The sequence below is a fragment of the Falco biarmicus genome, chromosome 9, assembly GCF_023638135.1.
Source record: "Falco biarmicus isolate bFalBia1 chromosome 9, bFalBia1.pri, whole genome shotgun sequence".
NCBI lineage: Eukaryota > Metazoa > Chordata > Aves > Falconiformes > Falconidae > Falco > Falco biarmicus.
Genome location: NC_079296.1, coordinates 28,658,485 through 28,684,741, shown reverse-complemented (window position 1 = coordinate 28,684,741; position 26,257 = coordinate 28,658,485). Strand labels below are relative to the sequence as shown.

Genomic DNA, 26,257 nt, shown 5'->3' with positions numbered 1-26,257 from the left:
TCAATCAATCCTCAACTTCTTCAGTAACACCTACAGGGTCATAAGCATTTTCTAAAGCTCTCCTCTCTGCCTAGCTAAGCTTGCTGTGTTGTGTGGAGCTGACTCAGTATGACTGTCCCCCTTCCCTCTCCCTACTTTAAAGCATGCCACTAGAACATCCACTGAATGAACACAAGACAACCACATGTAGCGGTTTTTCAAAACACATCTGTGTAAATAAAAGTAAATGAAGCCAGCATCATGCTCAATGACATTTGGTCATCTGTAAGCTTCATATCAAAGACAGCAGGTGTGTAAGGCATTGATAATGTTCAGATTCACTGATAATGTTCATAAATGCTAAGGTGTTTTCCTGAAAGCACACTCAAAGTGCTAATCTCTTAAAAATTGTGTCATTGATAGATTTCTAGCACACACAAAGATCTAGAAACATGAAGTCCCCTCTCACCCTCTGTCTGATCTCTGCTTGCCAAAAAGCTATCAGGTTTCTTTAGATCTTGGAATACATTCACACACTTCGAATCATCTGCCTCAGTTATGCTGAAAATACAAGGAGATTAGGAAGAATTAATGTTTCATATACTTTTGTATTTACATCAGTAAAATGAGATCTTACAAAAGACTATCATGTATGTGAAGGACTTCATAGCATTTACCTACTCCCTGAAGTTTGCATGTTCAGCTTCAGTTGTTATTTTACAAGAAAAAATGTTCAAATGGATATTAAAGCACACTGAGGAAGATACAGACATTTTCCTTATACAGCATTTGGCAAAATTCCAACAGAAGTATCAGAACACGTATAAACAGAAGGCATAATTCAAGGCACAACCTAGACTGCAAATTACTGTAATGATTTTTTTCACTCAGCATTCAACCTCTGGATAACAGTCTGACCCTAAGTCATCCCTAATAAGAATAATCATAATTTTAAGTCAAAGAAGGTAACAAAACCTGCTATATTCTTTGTCTAAAGAATGTTAAATGAGCAGTGCCTCAGAGATATTCTGAGGCAGCTCTTGAGTGTGATCTAAAAGCTAGACCTGTATTTTCATACCAGATAATAAATGATGATTTCCTTTTCCCTCTCACCCTCAAAAACTTTACTTTGTAACAAAAGTTCATACAGATGACCTCTTCATATATGTCAGTAATTCAGCTGCAACAGCTCAGGTTTCTCTTACCATAACATTCAGATCTGGGGAATTAAGAGCCCAACCTCCAACCAATTTTCAATGGCTTCTTAAAAATCCCAACCCAAATAGGAAATAGGCCAGCATGTCAGGGTCTGATATCTGAAGTCGTAGTCTATTCCCTCTGAAACTTGTTGTAGGGATTATACATCTTTTAACACTGAAGTTTTTCTAGACCATATCTACCAAACTTCTTTCTCAAAACTTCCAATTTGTAGCTCCAGACCATGACAGACAAAAAAACCAACATACATAACTTCCACATATAAACTGGTTACTGTTTACAGTAGCCCTTAGTAAGATGCTTTTGTAAGTATGCTACATTTGGAGGCTTCAATAAAACAAGAAGTTTTTACTGTTTTTCAGATAGATATGTCATTGAAGATGAAATATTAAAAACGAGAAATTAAGCTGGTGTTTTCTCACTTAACAGACTACTTACAAAAGACTGTCAGGAAGAACACTGAGTCAAACTAAACCACTTAAGCAAAACACTTCTAGCAAAGCTAAATTAATTTTCTTAGGTGGGAACAGAACAAAAGGATGTACAAAGAACTAAACTCAAACAGAATAAGCAAACAACAGTAAGAACAGTCTATTTCATTTTCTAACAAGATTATGAAGCTCTCCATCAATGGCTGAAAACCATCAAAAATATTGATCAGAATTAGGTTTCCATTCTTCAGCTACCCTAAGATGGCTTATGGACAAATTTAGCAGAAAATAATTTTTCTGTTAAGCCATTAAGCACTATTTGCTATGGGGAAAGACATGAAGTATCTAATAGACTGAGAAATTAACAGTTTGCAGGAAACAAGTAAGGATACCTGAAGAGAAGCAGTATATCCTTTCCTGCTTCTAAGAAGCAGGGAGAAAAAACATTAAGTTGAACTGTAAGAAGGAAAAAGCTGAAAGACACCTACCGTGGGTGTGAAGGTCTTTCTCCATTTACTACCTGATAGAGATTCTCCAGTAATTTTTCATCCCAGTAGAGGTCACAAAACTTTTCACAGATTATATTAGAGAACATACCAAACTTAATTTCCCTTAAGTTTAAAATGAAGTTACCTTATTTTTTAAAAAAACAAATTAAAAAAGAGAGAAAAAAGACATTAATAATAATATCCTTGTACATCAATGACAATTAATATACAGAAGAAAATGTACATACCCATATCAAAAACTTCAACTCCATTCTCTAGATAGCCATCAAATGCAAACTCCTCCTGTATAAGATGAACCACTTCCTGTAGTAAAGCATCACTTGTTCTGTTCTGCTGGGGCAGGACTTCAGCATCAAAGAGATGAGAATTGTCTTGATTCACTGAATCAGTACATGGTATGTGTTCTTGTTCAGTGAAAATACTCTCTACACTGGTAGCGCGCTCAGTTGCTTGGCAGTCAGTTTGAATAACTGGGTTACTTTTATCAAACTTGTTCTGCGTATTAGTAGTCTCATAGTTTTGCACTTTGCAAAGGGAGGCATCATTTTCTGTTTGTGTGCTCATTTTATAACTTGCAATAGTACTTGAAAGTAGCAGTGGCAAACTATGATAGCAATCATAAGCAATTCTTGAACGAAGAGGTTTATTTGGTATTTGCTCTGATACAGCCAAATGTACTGGTACAAATGTCAAAACTCTTTTCTCAGAGTCCTGTTTGAGAATAATGTTATTTATATGAAGAAAATTAGGAGATGTAGAACAAGCTAAGGAGCTGGAAGGAACTTCAGATAAAATACTTTTCCCCTGTAGAATATGTGAGGAATCAGATGATAATGGTAATGTAACTACAGGAGTAAATGCGTTGCCTGACTTTTGCTCTTCTGAAGGTATCTGGGATGAGTGGCCTCGAACTTGTAAAGCACACTCAGGTATTTCAGGTGCAGTTTCAAGAACATCTGTTACCTCAGTACCATAGCTTTTAGAGTCTCCTATGTATCTGGACTTGCTGTGGTCCACGTGTTTTTCTTTTCTTGTCTCTTTCTTGAATTGCTCAGAAACTGGTATGTGAACCTCTCTGAAATGGAACAAAGATATTTTTTTTTAGGACAATATCAGTAGATTTAACAATGAAGTCCCAAGTTCAACTTGTTCTGCTTTAGGATATACTAACTTTGTTGTATTTGCATTTTGTTGCAGAATAATAGGCTTGAAGTGAGTTGCAGGAGAGGTGAATGCAACAGGTAATGTAGCAGTCTCACAATTTAGAGAAATCTGGTGTGGTACTGGTCCTTTAACTGCTACAAGTTTACTTTCACTGGTAATAGGCACAAATCCTAGAAAAAAACCCATAGTTAGAAAGATGAACAATATGTAAAATATAAATGCAAGGTAAATAATCGATTTAGATAGAAAACAAAAATTGTGTAGCTGACAGAGAAAATCTTACATGGAGAACTGATCTAGAGAAAAAGTTAACAAGCCAGAATCTGACTGCTTACCCAGACTTGACTCTGAAGGGTCCATTTCACGTCTTTCATTTTTAAATTCAAAAGCAACATGATCTTGAGATAAGATTACTTCTTCCTCAACAGCCTAACAATAAAAATTGAAGTCCAAACTGAATTTATTAGCATTTTATTTTTTTAAATTCTGCTCAGTTTATGACTCAAAAATAACTATGCAACCCCCACATAAACCTAGAATGTCGCAAAGCAACAACCTGGTCATGCCAAAGTGGAGAATTACAACAAATGACAAACTAAACTCTAAGGACTGGTAGAACTGCTTGGAAATGTTGATAACCCTCTGTTTCGAATCAGAACATGTATTTGAAACATAAACAGAACACAATTACATATTAATGTCTTCTGTTCTGGTAAGAGGGGTGGTAAATGAAAGAGATGTAGCAATTAAAGTCACTGGTTCTTCACCCATACAGATTGGGGAGTCTGGGCACCAAAATCTGGCGAGTGACCACTCCAACAGCAAGAACTAGAAAAAAGCAATACTTAAGGGCTACTTGAAAATAAATAAATAAATAACAATAATAAGAGAACAGATCTACCTACTTTTGCAGGGGACAAAAATCTCACTGGAATACAATTTACAGAATTAATTGAAAAAATGTAGAGAATTAAAAAAGGTGGCACTCTTACCTTAAGGACAGATTTATTCAGTAATGCCAAAATATTTTTGCTGTTTATGCCTTGTTCAAGTAAATAATGATTGCATGTCTACAACAACAACAACAACAAAAAATAATTATAATTTTCAGTCAGTAAGTATTCAATCAAGTGAGGTATTCTTGGACAAGGACAATGTCAAGATAAACAGTCAATTAGAAGTGTTCTAAGTTTAGGAAGTCTTATGAACCTGTTCTGAGTACCTTTATTGACAATTTCAATATAAATTAAAAACATCCCCCTCTGTGTCCCTAGGGAGGTAACTTTAAAAAAAAACCCAAAGTCACTGGTTATGATTTAATTAGATATCAGTCTATTACAAAAATTAAATTAATATTTTGATATTTAAATCACTAAAATGAGACTTCAGACACAACTAGATTTCACATAAAATTGCTTAAATCTAGTAACCTTAATTGCATCAGCTAGAGAAGGTCTTTCTTCAGGGTTTTTCCTTGCCATATCCAGAAGAAGTTTTTTTAATTTTCTTGGCAATGCTAGTTTGTGACTTGGTGGAACACTGTATTTTGCAGCCATCCACAGAACTGCAGCAACACCATAAATGCAGACCTATCAATATAATTTAAGAGACAGGAAAGATGTAAACAGACCCAAAAAAAGCTTCCACTTCAAAACCAATTCCAGCAAATTATCCCAAAATTTCCCTCATTCCCTGTAAAAAAAAAAAAAAAGAAAAAAAATGACTGGAGCTTCCAAAGTACAGATCACATCTGGCTTTTGAAGATGCTGATGAAAAACCCAGCCCATTTCAAAAACTAGCTGTTATGTATGCAGGGCAAATAATAGTAGCTAATTTTCTACTGTTGGAGCAACAGACATAATTTGTCTTATCCTTTGTCTAGGAAAATTATTCAGGAAAAGAGTGGTTTTGGAACCATTTTGACAAATTCCTTTCTCATGTAAAAACTTAAGATTGCTGTAATCCTTATAATTCTACCATAAAACCTGGCCAGACTCAATTTGCTTAAAAAAGGTCATGCTAATTCAGCAAGTAAATGGCACACAGTAATTGCAAACTAGCAAGTACGAGTCATATTTTACAGAGAAGATTACACCTATCTGAAGAATGAGGTACTGTATATTTATTTTAGCAATTATTGTGCTACCTGCAGCTCAACCAATTGAAGTTGCCATGATGACGGACCTTGAAAAGCACTTGATCTTCACAAGCTTTCTTGTTTTATTTGAAGATTTACAATTTTCAGACAGAGCTAGATTTAGCCTACTTAATGCTTAGTTTACATATGTTAGCATGTACTGCAAATGCAGTTTTGACAATGTCGAAGTACCGTGCTTCTTCACACGCATCTCCTCTGAAAAAGGCTCAAGGGACAGAAACCTAAGCACAGTACCAAATGATGCAGTCTCACAAAACAACGTTTTCTAGCACTGTTTTGAGCAAAGTGAACCACAAAGAACACAATGTAAAAACAAAGTTCACTAGAAAGAGAATAACCTGTGAACCATTTGAACTGTTGAACTAAAGCTACTAATAGGTACAAAAATATTTGAAATAGGAGAAAGCAGCTCCACCAAAACAATTTTCTTCCCCTTAGGTTCAGAATTCCAAGAGGTCAATGGGATTTACTTTGGAAAAACTTGCCATCCAATCCAGCATGTCCTTCAAAAAACTTTACTGAGGTAGTACAGTTATTGGGACTGGCACTACACAGTCTTGGTTCCCATACCATTATTCTAACTAAACGCTCATAACAACCAGAAAGTTATACAAATATCAGGAAAAAGCCAAAAAACCTGGTCACCTTATTCTATACATAATGTTGTAGAAAAACAACAACAAAAAATTACTTCAGATTTTCTAAAGCAAAAGAATAAAGCATAAAGACTTCAGGATTATTAACTTCTCCTCTCTGGTGAACTGCTGTATCATATTTCAGGGTCAGTTTGAGCTTCTGATGCCTTTGAAAAACCTGCATGTTGGATCAAAGCAGTGTAAGAAGAAAAAGCAGTTTTAAAGAAGAAGATATAGAAATATTTTTTATATTACAGATAATATTACAGAAAGTCAAACTCTGTCTTTAGTAGTTTTAAAAATTGTTATTTTTTTTTCCTGATTGACTACTGTGTCTGATTTTAAAGAACTCAGGGGGCACAAGATACATATTAGCTAGCCTCCTTTCTTGTTATTTAATAGAAAGGTACCATAAATTCTTTTTCCTTACTCTTATGATCATTGTGGTCGTTTGCAATTCAGATGCAGTTGCAGTGGAGACATTGCTGTTCATTAACATTTTTATGATCTTTGGTCTGACAGCTCCTTATAGCTTATGTCCATAGCAAAAAGCTTTAAAAAAACCATACGGATAAGAGACATAATTCATTACATTCTCATAGTAAAAATATGCTGATAGTGGTATTTTTATCCAATCTTCTAGATGAAAACATGACTTCAAAGTCTGTCTTACTGCTAACAAACTGAAAATCATTAAGCCTTAAGGAAAACTACCAAATAATAGGTTTTTGGCAGCTACTCCAACAATTTTGGAAGGCAAAATAGTTTTTCAGAAGCAGCTAATTTTATGGGACATCAGTATATAAAAAAACCACAGATAACCAATAAATGCTGGCAGAAATGAGAAATATTATCAGAATCTTAGAATAGTTTAGCTTTCTTCTTCAAGCAGCAGAGGGATACAACTGCCCTGTGAGAAAATGCATAGCAACCTACGTAACCTACCACATTACCTTCTCAGTATCTACATCATCTTCTTCAATTTCAGGAGCTAAATAAAATACATCACAAGATTCTAAATGAGAAAAGAAACCAGAAACAAAAGGTAAGATGTTTGCTTTCTTTTCCACTCCCTCTCAAAAGAAGTAAAAGCAGAACACGCAAGGAATTAGTTTACCTTCAGCTTTTGGAGCAGCAAAGAGGATACTTCCATGGCCGTCAATCAGCACTGAGTCCAAACATAACACCACTGCAAAACAAGCCACAAAAGGGCAAGGCACAGTAAATATCTGTTCTTGTAACTATTCAACAGTAATAAAAATTAATCAAATAAATTAAAAAATCATTTGCAATGTCAGCAATTACCCTACGATAAATGATACTTTAAATAACACTATTGTTAGAACAGACACCACCCAATAAAGAAACAGTAGGTGCATCATCACCCAAAGTAATTCCTGCAAAACAAAGACAAGAAAGTAAAATAAAATGGGATTGCAATAAATACAATGGCTTAGAATACCAGAAGTTTATTCTCTTTATACCGAGCATTGAAAAGGAAGGCCAAGAAAGGAACAAACCAGAAATCCCCCACCAGTTAGATGTACCTTCTCGCAAGGTACCAATGAAAGACAGTCAATTAATCTCAAGTGTTTAATCTCTCTGCTCTTCCCTCCTCCAACTCCACCAAAATACAGGGTCATTATCTGAGGACAGCCAAGATGTGGTCACACCCAGAACTTCTCTGGGTGGGATAGGATACGGAGTCAGAGTCCAGTCTTGCCCAAAGAGTTATGATCACACACACTCTCCCACTGAAGAAATGTTACATAGACTGGTGTTTGCAAGGCCCTGAAATTTCCCATAGTTAGGAAAGAAATAACTGACTTCTAAAACTATTTTAAATCATCTGAGGTCTTCAGGAACTTAACACTAAGGTCATGAAATCATGCTATATAAATTCAATGATGGAAATCTTGTGGTGAGACTGTGTCTATCTGGTGTCTTCAAAGCACACTGTAATTTAACGTGTTTCAATATAGCAAGCCACCTGGCTAGCAACGTAGTCCTGCCTTTGCAGACTACCATCAAATACACTGTTCTCTTATTAAAGAGAGTACTAGGAGAATAGATTCTTACATCAACATAAATAAGAGGTGAAAACATTAAATCTATTACTTATTAAATAAAAAGTTAAAGAGGTCTAAGAGTAAAACAAATATTAATTTACTATTAAATAATAAATTGAAGAGGTCTAAGAGAAAAAAAATAATTGAAGGAAATAACCCTTTCACTTTTGTGGTTACCTGTACAAAACACATCTAAAGCCATTAAATTGTTCACTATGCTTGATGTAAATAAAGGCTTGCCTACTACCTTTGATAATACCTAAGCTGGACCTGAAGCATATATCTTGAAAAGCAAAGCTTTTCTGAATGGGCAACTTTACTAGTTATTTCTGCAGAGGCAGCTCTCCTGAGAATATTTCATGCTCGCTCTTTGCTTCTCAAGAGTTAATGCCTCCGGCCCTGAATCTGCAACACAGTTCAGGCAAACCAGGTCTCAACGAGTACAATACAACATGAGAATTCTCACCTGGGTTCTCTAAAGTGCCCGTAAGCAACATGTAAGCAACATCCTCTGATAAGAGGAGAGGAAATAAATCTCAACGGAGAGTACAAACGACTTCTGTAGCAGGACTGAATTAAAAAATACATGTAGAAGCTAGCCTTGGGTATGTTTTCTCACCCAGATAATTCCTGCATAGACTAATGAAAGAAGTATAATCAAGGAAGGATTTGGAGGAAAAGGTTGTCTAAATGAATAAATCATTAAATAATCCAGCTTGTTCCACGCTTCATATATTTAACTATAACTGATCAGCTACCAACCCTACTCTACCAGTATTAAGACAAAGGATGTTTTAACAAACACTTCATGTGACATCAGCTTCACCTTTAATAAGTTAATATCATTCAAAAGGAATGCTGATAGAACTGTATGTACATGTGGGCACAGAAGTAATAACACCACTGTCATTTGACAATGCACAATTACTCTCATAACAGGTAGTGAATTCTCTGGCAGAAATATTCTAGATCTGGAAACAATATTCAACTTCAAGGTAGCTTTATTTCTCAGAATTTTAAGTAAGGTGCCTTCCATTTAGTGGTTTGTATTATTGTGTTCACTTTTACAGGCTACATAAGGTTCACATCACAACTCAGTCTTTAGTATTTTGAAGACTTCTACATTCTGGGTGTATGTAAGTATGGTAACAGAAGCTGGCTAAGCATATTAAATGAGAATCTGGGCCATTATGTGCAGCTATTTGAAACCTTCACAAACATTAGAAACATGCTATGAGGCTGAAATAATCTTTCTGTTGCAAGGTGTTATCAAATACTTAGTTTTAAGGGTAACATTGCTTCAAGCGCTCAGAAATCTCCACTTATGGCCAATCTCCTTTTTAATAGTTTTGTATCATGAAAGATAAAATAACTGAAGCTGAAAACCAAAGAGATGCAGTAAGTTTTCTGTACCTTACTATCCAAGTGTTTATATTCAGTTACAGACTTCAAACTCATCCCTGTCCAAACCCTCAAAAGCAGGCTTTTTAAAAGAAGGAGGAGGAAAGGCAGGGGGGTGGGAATCTCTGCTGTTTATCAGGACAGCTACAGATTTATTATTAGTATAAGCTAAACCAACATTCAGACTTCCTACAGAAATTTAGGATGGTCTTCTCCCAAGTCACATGCAACATACTCAAATTCTGTTAAAGGACAGTTCCCTGTTTCTCAGAAGCTGACTTCTGGAAATTCTTCTATAGACTGAAGCATAGGGAACATGGACAGAGTAATGTCATGACAAGACCCTGTATGCTTTAAACTGACAAAGCCCTGTATTGTCAAAAACACTTCAGGAATCATTTCTCACAAAGAAATCCAGGCAAAAGAGGAAGTTTTATGTTTGTGTATACATAAAACTTATTTTTTCCTGCTTTTAAGATACAACTCCCAAGCCTTTTTCTTAAAAGTCACAGTAGTTTCTCCATTCCCAAAACGTCTAAACACAAATTTTTTTCATTGCTTTTAGTCATTAAGATTTATTTCCTCCACAAAAGTCAACAAAACTCAGAATAAAGAGAAAAAATTATTTTCTTCTATATGTGGAAGAAAATTCCAAATTGAGTAAAAATTCTAAGTCTCAATTTAAAAGTGTAGTTAGAAATACTGCCTATTATTTTTTTGTACACAATGAAAGTTGCATCAACAAAGTAAAGAGAAAAAAATCATCAATACAGTGAACATAAATAACTAAGCAAATATATTAAGATAATTAAGACTATACCTGGATAATCTATGCAAGTCTGCAGAGCACATAAACACTCATGACATAACGCCCAGAGTTCATAGTCTGTCAGAGGTTTATCATACCAGGACAACAGGAGCTTTAAGGAGATCCACTGAAAAAAAGAGTGAGGATGCAGAAAGTTATTAAAAATTATCACAAACTAAAAATGTTTACTGAGGCAATGAAAAAGTAAATCCTAATATACAATGCAGTCACCTAAAAAGCATCAAGATATTTATTGCACTTGCAAGTAATTAATGATACTTATGGAAAGAGCATCCTGCAGTTAGCTAGCTGTATAGATGACCCAGTAGTTTCTTAATTGCATAACAAAAGCGTAATTCAAGTGAGATTTCAGCAAGAATAGAAGTGTTTCAAGAGAAGTGAGCTGTTTGGAAGCTCTTTCTTATCATACTAAAGAAAGACTCCTTCAGAAAGTCAAAGTTGACACATAATTATAGGAACACCACCTAAACTTAAAAACACAAAAATGCGAATAATCACCACCAACAAAAAAAAATTCCCACATTCAAATGCTGATTTACCCTGACAGTTGTGTTAGAAGTCTTACCTTAAAGATTTCATCAACTTTTCTTGTTCTTCTGTGAAAGACGTTAACAATACTGACAGAATTAATGACAGGTTTATTTGAAGTCCAAGTACTTTGTTTTGTTTTTAATCACTGGCTGCTCAATTTGTAGTAACAGCATTTATTTTTCTGGCTATCAATTTAGATTTGGATACCTGGCATAATACTTTAACGTGACAAAGATATTGTACTGCTTTTCAGAGAATACGTGCTTTACATTTTGTGATTTTTTTTCTTTTGGTGAATATAAGAACTTGACATTGATAGGACTGTACAGACACCTTCCCGATTAAGCTGTGCTAATGGAAGAGCTTATCACTTTTACACTCATCTGCCAAAGAAACAGTAAAAAATTCACTGTAGGCAGAAACCTCTGGGTTAGAGCAGAGCCATCCAACTATTTTAAAAAACAGCACAGCACATTTTCTGTTGCATATACAGCCCTAAGATGATAAACTATCTCTATATGTCAACTTTAGGCCATGTTGGGGGAAAGAACTACCAGAAGCAATTCAGGATTAACTCTTGAAAAAAACTTACAAAACAAAACTGTAGCATAGGAAACAGAAACAAAAATTAAAATCTCTGAACTATTCTGTTGTTTTTACAAGCACATTTACATCCTAATCAATGTTTGTAAAATCTAGAGTAGATTAAGGGTCTCTTTCACATGCAATGGTAGTATGTCATTACATTTGACAGATCAGTTTCTGCACTGTCATTTACTGCAGTCAATTTTTCATGATCCTGGCTCTGAAACACCCTTCAGTGAGGCACTATCATAAAAAATGTAATGAACAGACTATTGCATTAACTTTCATCAAGATCAACAAACAGAAATAGCTTCCCTGTGATCTATGGGGAGGAGGAAAAAAACCCGCAATAATTTGCATAGCTGAAACTTTGTTAATTTAATTTTTACCAGAAGACCTTCTGAAGATGTATAATACTTTGGGCTTGTACTGCTTAAATATTCCTTGAAGGTGAACCAGATGAACTATATATTTTTAACAAGATGTGCCAGCAAACAAAACTTTTGATTTACTTACTGTTTTATATTCTGTCTACCTCCAACACACATAAAAATGAATTTGGTGCTTTTATAGTCCTATCCTCCATTGTGGCAAATAATAAAAAAAAATAATTTAATTCAGCATAGACAGATTTGAGCCAGGTAATAAGGTTAAGCTTCATTCTCAAATTTTGCTATCACCAGCAGCCTGGAGCGCAGAATTCTTTCATCAATGTGTTCCTTCATTCTATCTAAAAAAAGTAAGCTCTTGAACTGTCTGATAGAAAGACATCAATCACATACCAGGAAGGAAAAGGACAGATAGTCAAAAGAATGAATTAATCTAGAGAACATTAAAGATAGAGCTTCGTACTGTTGAATGATTACTATCCCTGATCAGTGCTGCGTTCCCCCGCCGTAGCACTCTGGTTCTCACGTGCCTCAAATGCCTTTGCTCACGGCCACTTTACAATGAAAGGAGCAGCCAAATCTTCAAATTCACCCTGCACAGCTGGCACAAGTGGAGAGCAATCAAAAGAGAATTTCCACACACTAACCAGAACTTCAAGAAGGTGTTGGGATTTGAGAATATTTTTTGTAGTAAGTACATACCACTGCCATGTGTTTCTCTGTAAGAGAAACCCTCTTGGAGTTTATGTCCCTAGAGGCTCTAAAAGCTGCAGCAGAGGAAGATGGACCTCCTGTATTGCACATACAAACCATCTCTCACTTCAGGAGATGGTGAATGGCCAGCAAGGGGAAGAAGAATCTCTCACTAAAATGGAGAGTGAAGTTAGTTGTACATCAGAAAGCTGAGAGCTATCTCTCATCACTTCTGGGATAACCGAGGTCTCTAGAGGAAGAAAGAAATGACAGAAAGAAATCTAAGCACAGCAGGAAAGTAAGAATAAACCCTAAGAGCAGCAGCAAAAGTTTATGATAAGAAAGAAGAAAGTGTCAATGACAGGTAACAAAATAGAGGACGAAAAGGCATCAGAAAATTCTGTTTCAGAAGAAAAAATGATGTAGGAAAAGCAAATCTAGCAGAAGTGAGTATCTCCGCCATCCACAGGATGGTCAAATTAACCTGAGTCAGGAAAAGAAAGGATGCAGTCTGGTTACAGGTTGGTGAAATTCTTTTAGACGTACACCTTCGTTATTTCCCTCTGGCAAGCATCCTAGGGAACGACTGAATGTTAGTTGTTCTCCTGTGATACTAATAAATAACCACAGTGCTATTGTCTCTTACTATAATTCAAGTCTCTCCCCACTTCAACCATAAAACCCCATTATTATTATACCTGGAAAAAATTAAAAAAAACCTGACGAGGTTATTCTTTTAGTGTCCTAATTATTCCAAATGCTCACCTTCCTACACCAGAAAGAGAGAATTCTGGAAGACTTCATCTGAAGACTGAGCGTTGAGATCTGCTGGGGATTTCTCCTTCTAAGACCTTGTAAAAGTTACCTAATATAGTCAGGGTATGTACGACCTGTTTCATCATACATTTAAATCTGTCATGAAAAAAAAAGATGCAGTCTGCTTGAAATAGTTTCCAAAGGAAACTTCTCAACCTAAGATTATGAGGCAATGTTTATTTATGCCTCAAATCTTAAGTAAACGGTATTTAATGCAATGCACCTCATACTTCACCTTTAAGGTATTTAACATTAAATATCTCAAAAGCATTTAATGCCATGTATATTTAAATTCCACTGAACCTGTTTGTGTATTGGTAAACATTTAAATGTAAAAATCCCTTATTTAAGCATCTGTCTCAGGTTTGGTTGTATTTTAACATGCAAGTCTCTGATTTGTGGCTATTACAATTTACTACAACTTCAAAAACTCCACCCAACTGCCAAGAAAAAAATAAATACCTGAAGTGCTGGAAAACATATGATTAAAATTTTTTAATCAAACCACCTGTAGCATGCGTTGTTTCCTAACTATCTATTCAAACATTTTAGCAAAGCAAGCTCAGGACAACTGTTCAGCATATGTAAGACCTCAAGTCCACTTCATTTAAAGCATTATTTTAGTACCGATAGAACACATTTATTAATATATAATCACCAGTGAAGTTGCACCAAAGAGCAAACAAAATTATAATGCAGTGCCTCTTCCTGAAATTCTTTCTTCATGCTCTGTAACAGACCTTTTCATCACAGAAATTATATAACCCAGTTTTTAAAATAAGAAACTGTTTTTCACAGCACAAATTTTGACAGAAAAATAGGAAAAAGCCATGAGTTATTATTGCCTATAGCTACCTACTAGTGACATTTTGGTTTATGTAAAAAATACTGCATTTTAAACGTCACTTGTTGAAAAAGTGATGTTTTTTTTGTTCAGTGCTGCAAAGATCATTTAACAGGTCTTTAATTTCATTGTTGGTACCAGAATTGTAAAACCAAAACTTTCAATAAAGCATGCAGACTATGCCAACATGCTGTATTTTATGAACATAATGCTGGCGTTATTTTAAACAGACATAACAAGCAAGATGTTCATTACTCTTTTCTTAAGTATAATTCTGGGAATTGACAACTTTTCTTTCCTTCAAGTGTTGTATCCCCAGTGTTCAAGTGTCATTCTCTAGCTACATGGCCTTTCACTGCTCCCATGCTTGACTGGATATGAATGACCAACAGAAAACAAATGTATATATGCCAGGTTCCCATTAACCCTTCCCATGTAAAGGCATAGCATTTGAATCAGAGAAACATTTAAAAGCATTAGAGATGAGGCACACCTGATTGGAATGAAATTGGTTAGAGAAATAAAAGATCCCCACTCAAACTTGAAGTGAAAAATATTTATTTATGGCATGCAAAACTATAAAAATTATTAGGGAAACCCTCACAAGATACATTGCAGTAGCCAGACAAAAGCAAGCAAGTATTTTTAGTAATGCTTACTAGCAGTAAAGCACACAACATTAAGAAGCAGCTGTGTTGGAGTATTAGAAAAATATTGTCCACTGGAGAAGTATTGACAGGCAAGAAAAACTGTCTGTTCTCCAGAGTAGACAAGGTTGATCTTCAACCGGATGGGACAGGTATTGCACTCTCTAAAGAACAAGAAATAGTTAAGGAGATGCTAGAGATACTATGGTAAAAGCTCTGTTTGTTGCAATCATGCTTGTCTGTTATAGAAAACTAATGAAAGAGCAGCACTGAAAGTCTTCTGAGGTGTTTTCTATTTAGCCCAGAAGACAGAATTCACATCAGTTAGGGCTTCACACCTTTTATGTCTTTGCAGTAAACAAACTCTCACACTCAAATCTTACCTTCTTAAAAAAACAACAACAAAACAACCCCAAACATTTTTAGGTATTTGGTGAAATTCTGGCACAAAGAAACGAAAGGGAACTTGAAGGAGATGCATCAGTTATAACTTTTTGACACAGGGATAGCACAGTGTGGCTTTATTTCTGCAATTCTCAGGAGGTAAGAGAGGCAGAAACTGCCATGCATCAGAAGCCTGAGGAATAAAATCTGTTTTCCGAAAGAAGAAAAAGAAGCTGAAAACATTACTCACCCCTCCACCCCTGCTGCTTCTCTAAGAAGACTTATAAAAGAGTCTGCTGTACAGTTCAATGACTACTGAAAATGAATGACTGTCCTTCAGTAAACAAATATTACCAGGCCAGAAGCTCAGCATTTCAGGGAACAGACAGCCATTTCAGAAACCCAGATCTTACTCACAGATGTTGATATATTTAGATGGGATTTTTCCTCCCTACAGCAGTTACATTATCAAAGTTTTTTTCTAGGTAGTTTTTTGTTGTTTGTTTGTTTGTTTGGGTTTTTTTTAAGTCCAAGTTAGGATTTCCCTAAATAGGATAATATTTCTGTGTCAGAACCTGGATATTTGCTGGAATTTATTACGAAGAAAAGAATCTAGACCATGAGTCTTGTCTAACCTTTCTTCTACTGAAAAACGCAGCTATAAACCTCCAGTTTCATAGACAACCCACCCTGCTGTCTTCATTTCCGATTACATGTATTATGACACTGCTTATTAGGGTAACTGGAATAATAGTTACGTTCTCTAATTCAGTGTGATTGCCCTGTGAAGTCAATGGGAGCAGGATAACCTCACTTCTACTAACAGCCTACTTATGTGGAAGAACGAAATTCTGCTCACAGAACAGCTGGAAGAACACATTATTTAAATTGATGATGAAATATTTGAAGAAAAATAGGATTTCAGAAGAATGGCAAAATAACCTGAAAACGTATTTTGGTTTATGTTTCTGTGTGCCAATCTCAAGTGCTGCTGCAGGAAAAGCAAACAAGACATTTGTTAGTTTTTAAATCGTGCCAGAAATTTGGGAAACTATAATTCTGATGAATATTATTTTTTTGAAAGTATCTTCATGTACTCAGACTTAAACTGGTGTCCTGGTAATCCAGTAAGGGCAGTATATAGATCTTACTTCAACAGATCTTGTCCTCCTTAAAGAACTCCTACCACTAAGTTTATGTTAAGTGATGGCTGCTTATTCACCACAGCACTGTAAGACTGAGGCTTAAGTAAGCCCATTTCTACCTCAAGGCAAGTGACTTAAGTGTGGTACCTTTATTTCTTGGAATGAAACAAAACAAAACAAAACAAACCCAACCAAAAAACCAAACTCCCTAAAACTAGCAAACCAGCTGCAGTAGTCTGACAGTTTTAGCCATCTTCACCATTACAAATAAACATGCAAATGAATTCCTAGGTTTATACTGTTTAGCAAGAAAAAAAGCCTTCCACTCAGAAAAAAAGATTTGCACATTAAGGTGACACACAGTGGTTTGTTGCTTGAATACTAAGACTTATCTAGATTTCTGTATACTAACAAGCTTTCTCCCAAGAAGTCAGTGACTGAAATTGCTATGATCCTTGCTAGAAATACAAGCACATCTACCAAATGAAGCATGTTCATGTAAATCCAGAGTAACAAATGACATTGCAAAAGCAGAAGACTTCGGGATGATTATGAATATTTGCACTCTCTTCTGAATATATAAGGTTGCATAGTCCAGAGCTGAAAAGGTGGGGGTGGTGGGGGAGAAAACACAAAAAAAGGGAAAAAAAAAGGATGTCTACAGTAAATGGAACTTTTCCCAGAGTCTGAAAAATGCACCTGCAGGATTTAAAAATCTAAATAAAGGATTCAATATGCATACAATGACTAATTCCCTCAGACAGCAAAACCATGCCATGTGGTACTTATCCGTACTTACTATCCTCCCACACTAAGAATTTAGTAAGTGCACATGTTATTGAGATTAGAAGAGGCAGGAAAGGGAAAAAAGCAGTTACAACAATCTTCAATGATGCATTATTTTTTTTAGCTATGATGAATCAAAGGCTCTTTACACACTTGACAGTCCTAGGTTACTACTCCAGTAGAGGTGTTCAGGCAAGGTGAAAAGAGAGATGGACACAGACTGAAAATAACCCTAGGTGCCACTGCATGGGATGGCTGGAAGACTGGCTATCAGGCAAGGAGAATAAGGCTGTAGAGTCAGTAGACAAGTAAGAAAAAACCCACACATCTTCACCTAAGCATAATTTCTGGAAATGAAATGTGAAGTTTGTGCTGCTCATTTTTATCAAGTCAGAGCAAGGCTGGTAAAGCATCAACCATCCTGCATTTTTAGCTAGCAGCTCTCCTATCACATGGATTGTTTACGTCTCTTTGATCATGGCACAAGACAGCACCATCTAGTCAAAGACCAAACTTGTCCACCCAGAGAAAATGTAATTTGAGCAGAGAAGAGACCACACTACAACTATCTATCAACAAATTCTAGTAAACTAATTACCAGCTCTCCCTCTTCTTATTTGGCTATTTATAAAGATGAAATGCTTGAGACAACATATCCATCATATTGTGCACATATTTGAATTCTATCATGAAATATACATAAAAACACAGAGGCAGTATTTTAAGAACACAGAACAGATACAGCATATGTACAATTTTCAAAAACTTAAATGCACATGTAGTTTAAAAAAAAAAAAAGTGGAGTCTTTTTACTCCTGAAGCAGATGGGCTATTGCCATTGATTTCAGTGAGGTCAGGTTTACAGTCAGGAACTCTGCAACTTTCATAAGCACCTGGGAGGTCCACTGCAAGGTAGTGAACTTTATGCGCGGTAACATAGAGTTAAAAATCTACATATGCTTTGGTAATGTCCTTTTACAAATGTAATCAGCTATTAAGTATGCTGCTCTAACACACTAGTGAGTATACTCCATTTGTAAAAAAAAATAAATTTAAATTAAAATTGATTTTGCAATAGCATAAATTTCACTGTAGCACTTGACTTTTAGAGAGGAAAAGAGGATCACCAAGTTTCCAATATTAACTCCTAAGGTGTGCAGACTAGCAAAATTCAGTTTTCCAGGATGCTAAAAGTGGACAAAGGGGGAAGAAATTGCACAGTATTTAAGTCATTTCATCTCCACATAAGTGACTACAGCAACTATATAATGAAGACTTTATTTTTACTACCTGCTCATTACTTTTGATTTCTGACCCTCTGCCTCCACAAAGATTATCTTCATTATTGTTTGCACTCATCACACCGTTGCTTAATTCTGGAGACCTAATTAGGTTTGATCCATATCTGCTCCCACTGGGTTTTGTCGTTAGCACTGATGCCATCTTGTTAAAATGTGGTAAGGAATTTTCATTTGACCCTTGAAGTGTTTCAGAAGAGTCTTCCAACGCCATGTAATTGTCTAGCATTTTTGCTCCAGCAATTGATTGATTTGGGCCTTTTAGCACACCAGCTGTATTTGGCATTTCAGAGGTAGCATCAGAACAGTCTTCTTTGTGATCAGATGAAGCAAACCCTATCTTTTTACCATTAATAAGTGACATGTGTTCTTCTAGATTCAAGCCAGACACCTGTGTGCACACACATGGAACTTCTAAATGAAGATCATTAACCTGGTGATTCTTTGGTTCTATTTTTGGTGGACTATTAATAGCAAGTGAATTAAGATTTCCCTTTGAAAAAGTAACCTCATTATTATTGTCTAGAGGTAGTGACTCTTGTGTTAGCAAGTGATTTTTCCTAGCTAGTGCTCCACTGTTGGTTACAGAAGTAAAAAAGTTATTTGTATCGGCAGGTTCAAGTGGTAACTTTGGAAAGGTTTTAATTTTTCTCAAAGAACCTTTCTTAAAAATGCCATCTCTCTCCAGGTCAGTAACACATGACTTTATATCCAAAGCAACACTAGCAAAATTGTCAGCATAAACTGTATGTTTGTCGTCTTCTTTGCTCTTTTTAGCTTGAGTTGCAAGTTGAGAACGTTGAGTTTTCTCATTATCCAGATCAATTTGCATTTCCTTCAAACCACTTTCTCTGCCAGTCACCATAGTAACTATTGAAGAGTCCTTATGACAGGTAGCTGTCATATCTTCCACTGCAGACGAATCACCTGCTATGTTGTTTTTCTCACTGGAATGTAATTTAGATCCCAAACTTCTCTGACACATTCTTCCCTTCCACATGTTATCACATACATCTAGATGCAAAAACAGATGCTTATATTAAATGTGTATTTAAACCTCTCAATCTTCTCTAGTAAATCTTTATATTGCTTTTTCTGCCACTGCTGTTATGTATCTTCAGCATGTTACACACAATTATTTCTGGACAAGTCACTTTTAATCGTAAAAGACACAAAATATATTAATTATGTTTATTGAGAGTTGTATGTCCCCTGCTCCCCACCCTGAATCCACAAATATTTAATAATGACTTTCTGATATGTAGAAAGGAGCCTATAACAGTAAAGTACACATAGTATTTTAAAAATCATTAGATAGGTCAGACAATCTAAAGTTCTAGACTAAATACATTTTAAGGTTACCTTGAGAAGCACCAAATGATTCAATTGAAAGAACCCTTCTTCCAACAGCAGACAGGCTTCGACAAATGTTACTTGATGAAGCAATCTTCAGTTTTTCTTCACATAATGACAAAATGCTCTAGAGAAAATTAGTGTTAGATACTTATTTAATAATGAATAATTTGTGCATTTTGACTAAAGTGAATCATGTTAACTCACACAGTACATCTGAATTTATACAATTCAAGTTCTAGCCTACAGTTAGAACACTAAGAACAACTGATAAAAATTAATAACCTTAAATGTTATACTTTATGAATAACATACTGGAAATGTAAAAAGCTAGAGTGGGAATAATTTTTTTAAACAGCCAGTGATTCACTTGAATTGAGTGACAGCGGCAGGATGATGAATGTTTTTATTACTGAAATTACATTAAAAGTAAATCCCGAGTTATTTAAAAATGGCAAAATACAAATATCTAGAAAACACTTCCCAACTAGAGAAAGCAATCATTATCAGATCACAACAAACAGTATAACTTATCTCAGTCTGTAGCATAAGCATTATTTGATGGCATTAGCACTGGTTGCGCACACAATTAACTACAGATATTCACACATTTAAAAACCTGTCACTTTGGGCAGGGAGTAGAAAAGACCTGCCTTTCCAAATGCATCCCACTGTTTCCTCAGTAACTATTCCTAGATAAACACTGATGAGACCTCACAGCTCTGAGGAGCTGTTCTTCCCCATTAACCTGCTCAACTAGTCTTCTGCTGTTGTAAGTGAAAGGAAGAACTTGGCTCTGTTGGCTCACGTATCAGATTGAGGAAGGACAGGAGAAAGTGAGACAGGTATCCAGCCGTGCTGGAGTATAGTCATGCCTAGAAAAGTCTATGGGTGTCCCTCCGTATAACTCCCCTCACCCCTTTCCACCCAAGAAATTTCCACTGTTATTTTGTGGCTACAGTCCGAAAGTCTGCAAAAACAATGCATTAAATCTAAACTTTCACTCATTAATGTCAAATAACACTGTGTTAGGTAACCCACATTTACAATATAAATCCTTTGAAAACATCATCTTGAAAAATAATATATATATATATCTTCAAATACTTTCTAAAAACTGATGGTAAAATAAGAGGCTAAATGGAATAAAATACAAAACCAGTCAAGATATCTAATCAATACTTCTAAACATTTATATATTTACAGAAAAACAAGTTAGTAGTAATGCTTTGAACATTCAAAGACTAGAGGTTTCCTAGGGCGTGGCTCCCTCCATCCCCTTCTTAAATGCAATCCAAACACCATTTGAGGCACCATGCAAAGTTTGCAGCATAATGCCTGTGCTCTTACTTCTAATGACTTACTCTCTCTGTAAACTAAATACTAAATGGGAAAAAAGTTAATAAGAAAATTTAGATCCACAAGCGTATTATTCACCCAACCTTCTTAAAAATCAAATAACTGTAAAACATTACATCCTTTTCAGGCTGTATCTCCATTAGAGTAGGAAGAAAGAAGAATTTCTGCTCAGTCTGGGAAAAACTCAGCAAAAATCTGAGCATACTACATATAAAGACCATCTCTCTATTAATGAGTACACATATAGAAGTATTTTTGTCACCTTTTTTTAACAAAAAGAATTATGTAGGGCTCATTTACCTCAATATCTGGCCTGTTTTCAGGGTTCTCTTCTTGCATTTGCTCCAGTAGAGTATGCAGATCTTGCCCAAATTCTGATTCTGTTTCAGGTTCTACTACATATTCTATTGCTGCTTTCAATGTTGCACCTAAAGAATAGATGTGTGCCTGGATGAAGTTTAAAAAAAAAGCATTAAATATGTTACAAATTTTTTCTGTCCTGCCGAAAAAGGTCTGAGTTCACAAGGATTACAGCTTACATTGTTTTTATTTTTATTTTACAAGGTAATAGTTTACTGTAAAGGTGGTTTAATTTAAACAGGAGGAACAAAACTGGCCTCAGTCCTGCTTTGGAAGATATGCTTGTTGCAAACAAAAAGAAAAAACCAGCTAGAACCTTTCTTCTTCCTCAGCAATAATCAGTATTACAATTGTTCATCAGCTACAGTTGAATATAAAACTTAGCTCCTTGCATGTGTGTGAGTCATATTTAAGCTAGAAGCATGCTGGGTGATTATCAGGGGAAAAAATAATTAGTTTGACAAAAAATTCATATATAGAAGTATTTTGTAAGTGCTATCAAGCATAAAGAAAGCTAGCAGAAACAATACAGCATAATATCACTTGTCTCTGAAGACACTTATAAAAGCATTTTAAGAAATATTCCATGTTGGACATCTCTGCTTCTCTTAAAGCCCCCAACCTTGTGATGAGCTCCACTAAAGATGGTAAGCCAACAACTTTCTTAAATCTAGTGCTAATGCATTAGATTTGTCATGCAGCAGAGCTACCTCTAAATTTTAGAAGTTTTCTGTTTCTTAAATAAAAGACCTTTCCAGTTCTGCTTTAGTAGTAATGGTAATTTATCCATGATGGCCTGTATTTTCTTTATGTTCCATTCAGAGAACACAATTCAGTAAAACTTATAATGAAGACTTTAAGTGCAAGTTTGTGTAAACATTTCAATGGTGATGCAGTACAGCCAGAAATTCAAGTGTTCTGAGCGCTGCCATCTCAGGTTTACAAACACATACAGAAATAAAATAATGACCAGATTTGTACATTAAATCTGGTTGTACTCATGCATTTGCTTGGCTATTTTTCACCCTAGCAAGACGACTGACTCTAAGGTCAAAAGTAATTTCCTCCTTTGCCCCCACCCCCAATTTTCTGATTGAGGTCTATTATTCTCTCTAAATTATATGAAGGGGAGGTAACTTGTAATTTATATATGCAGGTATGCGTATATTTACTTTCTAGTGAGGCAGGACACCTCCATGAAGGGGAGTGTGACACCACCTCATTGGGGAGCTCTGTGTGTGTGTGCGCGCCTTGGACAGTTCCACTTCTCCTCTGGCCTCCGTGCTCCCCCAAACCAAGAAAGTATAAAGTAGTGCTGACTGCTGGATCTACGGCCTTGATTTATCCATGGTGTACATCAAGATTAGGACAAAGGGCAAAAAACCAAATATGTCATCTGATCTAAAAAGAACAGAACAACATCTCTGCAAAGCAGTAATCTTAGTCTTAGTTTCTTCACTACCATACAACTTCACCATCGAGCAGAAGCGGTAACTGAAGACTTTGTTTTTCTTTTGAGACTCTCAGAGGAACTCAGACAGGAGTCGTTACAATTTTTGTTTTGATTTAGCATAAAAATGAATGCTGTTCATCTATTCCAAGAGTAAGGGTTACTTCCCCCACCCTTCACACCATTAAGCTACTATAACCCACTCAGCAGCAGTAGCCTTACTAAACCACACTGTTGATAGACTGGCATGATTTTTTTTTTTTTTAAACATAAGATAAACCAGACTGCATTGGCAAAAGGATATGAATACTATGAAGCCTGAGCAAATAACCCACTAACAAGATAAGAGGAACACAGTTATTTCGTCATACCCCCCAAGTTTCCACTATTTTCACCCAGGCTATTTCAGCTACAGAAAAGGAACTCCACCCTGGACTAACAGCTACTCAAAGGAAGTACAACTCCTATTAATAAATGTTTAGAGGATGATGGTCTGCGCAAGTTAACTTGCTATAAAACTAAGTAGGTATAAACTAACACCTTTTTAAGGCTGCCCAAGACTGAAGGCCTGAAAAGGCAACTGCTTGCAAAAAAACAAACAAACAAAAAAAAATCTAAACTTCAGTATATTTCAGTTCAGAAGAAATGTAACTAAAATACCTTCCCCAACAAGCAAGAATTTATGAAGATGGTTTGAATTTTTTTTTCCTACAGACTTTCATAAGCTTTTGCACAGCAAAGAGGGAGTGTAGATTGTAGAACTCACTCCTTTGATATTAAATACTCTCAGTAAGCCTATATAATTTTGCATTTCTCAATGGACAGCATAACAGAAAACTGAACATAGAGTTAAAACAAGGAAATACAGAAAAAATCATAATACAGCTCTATTTAAATATTTTTGGTAGAATATTGTACTGTGGTAGTTTAATATACTTGATATTAGTAAGTTATTCCATGTATATGATATGATCTCTAACAAGTGACATCTCCTCTGTTCCACAAAATGACCATTAGAGAAATAAATTAATCACTCTTTAAAGAACTGGAGGAAAAAATCATAACATACAACTTAGGGACATATACTACACAGACTAAGCAATATCAGAATACTAGATGAAATAATGCCACATAGTGTGGGGACACCTTTGAATTCACAAGGTACTTCTGAACAGCATAACTAATTTCAGCCTCCCTATACCACTGCTAACATAGGAATAGGTAGAAAAATGGCTTTATTAAGAAAATTTGCTTTTAGACTCTAGCATTTACTATCTAACTGACACCAAGCTTCACGGATGATACTTCAGAGATAATATATTGCTTATGTGCTTTTACATCACATGGCAAAAGTAAGCAACACTTGTACTCTATCAGCAAATCTTGTACTTTTATTTATTCAGTATAGTGCTCTATTTATAGAAATGCTAAGGTTAAAGGCGGCAGCAGGAAGAAAAATAATAATTAATCTACTCGCTTTTGGGGCAGGGTGAGGGGGAGAGAAAAAACCACAAAGATTCAGCCTCCAGAAACAGATAGCGTTGTAACACTTGGCATGTCCCCAACAACCCACATCAAGAGACAGGCTGTAGCCATGAAGTAAGAATTAAAACCAGTTTAACCTCAAATTGCCAACCTACTTGACACGTTTCCTTTTTCCTGTTTGTCATTTAGCAAACAGAATACTTCAGGGAAAGTCCATGAACTAGAATATGGATGGAAAAGATTCTAGTTCCTGCCTCCTATTCTTTTCTTTCAGTTCAAAAGCGGTATTTTACGTGTGTCTACAAGCATCTCCTTTCAAGGCTACTTTATTATTTAGACATAGCCTGTAAATTTAAGTCTCTCCAAAAAAAGTGTGTGATTCCTCAGCACCCAATTTGATTTATAGAATGCAATAACCATTCCAAATACACAATGTGTAAGAATAACCAAGAGTTTATCTAGTCTTCTTTCAGTAAGAAATTTATAAGAAATAAAGCATTTCTTATCATACAGAAAAATAAGAAAGCATATTTGAACATAAACTCATTGTATACAACTCTGCTCCAAAAGTGGGACAGAATGATGAGGAACTCAGCTTTGAGGGAACAAAAATTTTGCCTTTTGACAAACTTGTTCATCCATATGAGGATGGATGTGGACGTTATAGGATATAGGAACAAGAAGAGCAGAGCAACATGTTACTTCATCCCACTTTTTTCAATTAACAATTTCTGTTCATAGCAGGGTATAACTCATATTCCCTAGCCCGCCTTTAAAATCACAAGTGTCCGAGATGCCAGAAGGCAGGCTTCCACTCCCTCCAATATTGCTGTTCTGTTGTAAAGTTGTTCATGGCACCTTTTCCTGTTTAAGGCCAGTCTCATACTGAATAAAGAAAGATTTTTTTTGCCCACACAGAACACTGTTCTGTTGAGATTCTTCCTTTCCTTTGACATCCAGGAAAGCTAGTTTTGAAGATGGCCATTTCAATCACCATGGATGGCTTGTACTTAATTCTATGTTAAAACATTTATTTGGAACTTCAACATCTTTTCCAACTTGATATTTCTCTAAGGTAAATCCCCTTTTTACTTTTTCTCTCTTCCAGCTCCTCAAACACCACCATCACCACACCCACAAGGAAAAAAAAATCCAGCTACTTAATTTCCTTAGCTGGCAGTAAATATCTTTAATATTTAAGGTAATCCAATGTAACCTTAAGTCTTGTCTGAACTAGAGCAATGAGAAAGCGAGTTTGTCGTCATCCACAAGGTGGGGCATTCCCCAAGTTTATGCATCGAATCCACTTCCCACAGTTTCAGCTTAGGAAGCAAATTTCACTTTCTGGGAAAGGAGAGAAAGATGATAAACACAACAAATAAAGCAAATTCATAAGTACAAAATTCCTAATGCTCACTAGAAGGGATTGGTCTCAATGAAAAAAATCTCGCAATTAAGCTAACGGTTTTGTGGTATGCTACAAGGAGACTAAGAAATAGGAAAGGGCAGCAAACAAGTTTTCTTCTCCCGGAAGATAAGCAAAAACTGGTATTGCATTGGTAGGTAGGAATTTTTCTTAAAAGAATTAAAAGGGCTTTTTCCCCTTAATTTCTGAAAAAAAAACCAAAACCAAACCAAGTCCCCACCTGTTTTAAATCTAGCTAAGGAGAATATTTTTTTAATTATAGGACCTTTTGCATTAAAGGAGAGTAATATTAATAGCTGATAAATAACATGCA

General features: G+C 35.6%; 1 protein-coding gene across 2 annotated transcripts in view; it reads right to left on the bottom strand.

Moving 5' to 3' along the window:
• Positions 1-26,257, bottom strand: part of KNDC1 (kinase non-catalytic C-lobe domain containing 1) — a 65,815-nt gene that overhangs the window by 18,864 nt on the left and 20,694 nt on the right. For both annotated transcript variants that reach the window (XM_056352891.1, XM_056352890.1), the window contains 13 exons: positions 21,524-21,670; positions 19,874-19,991; positions 18,504-19,525; positions 10,385-10,499; positions 7,212-7,283; positions 7,048-7,109; positions 4,732-4,890; positions 4,294-4,371; positions 3,637-3,730; positions 3,309-3,471; positions 2,365-3,212; positions 2,117-2,261; positions 449-540 (listed from right to left, as the gene is read on the bottom strand). In XM_056352891.1, coding sequence (XP_056208866.1) covers positions 449-540; positions 2,117-2,261; positions 2,365-3,212; positions 3,309-3,471; positions 3,637-3,730; positions 4,294-4,371; positions 4,732-4,890; positions 7,048-7,109; positions 7,212-7,283; positions 10,385-10,499; positions 18,504-19,525; positions 19,874-19,991; positions 21,524-21,670 — 3,115 coding nt within the window. The remainder of the gene's footprint in view (positions 1-448; positions 541-2,116; positions 2,262-2,364; positions 3,213-3,308; positions 3,472-3,636; positions 3,731-4,293; positions 4,372-4,731; positions 4,891-7,047; positions 7,110-7,211; positions 7,284-10,384; positions 10,500-18,503; positions 19,526-19,873; positions 19,992-21,523; positions 21,671-26,257) is intronic.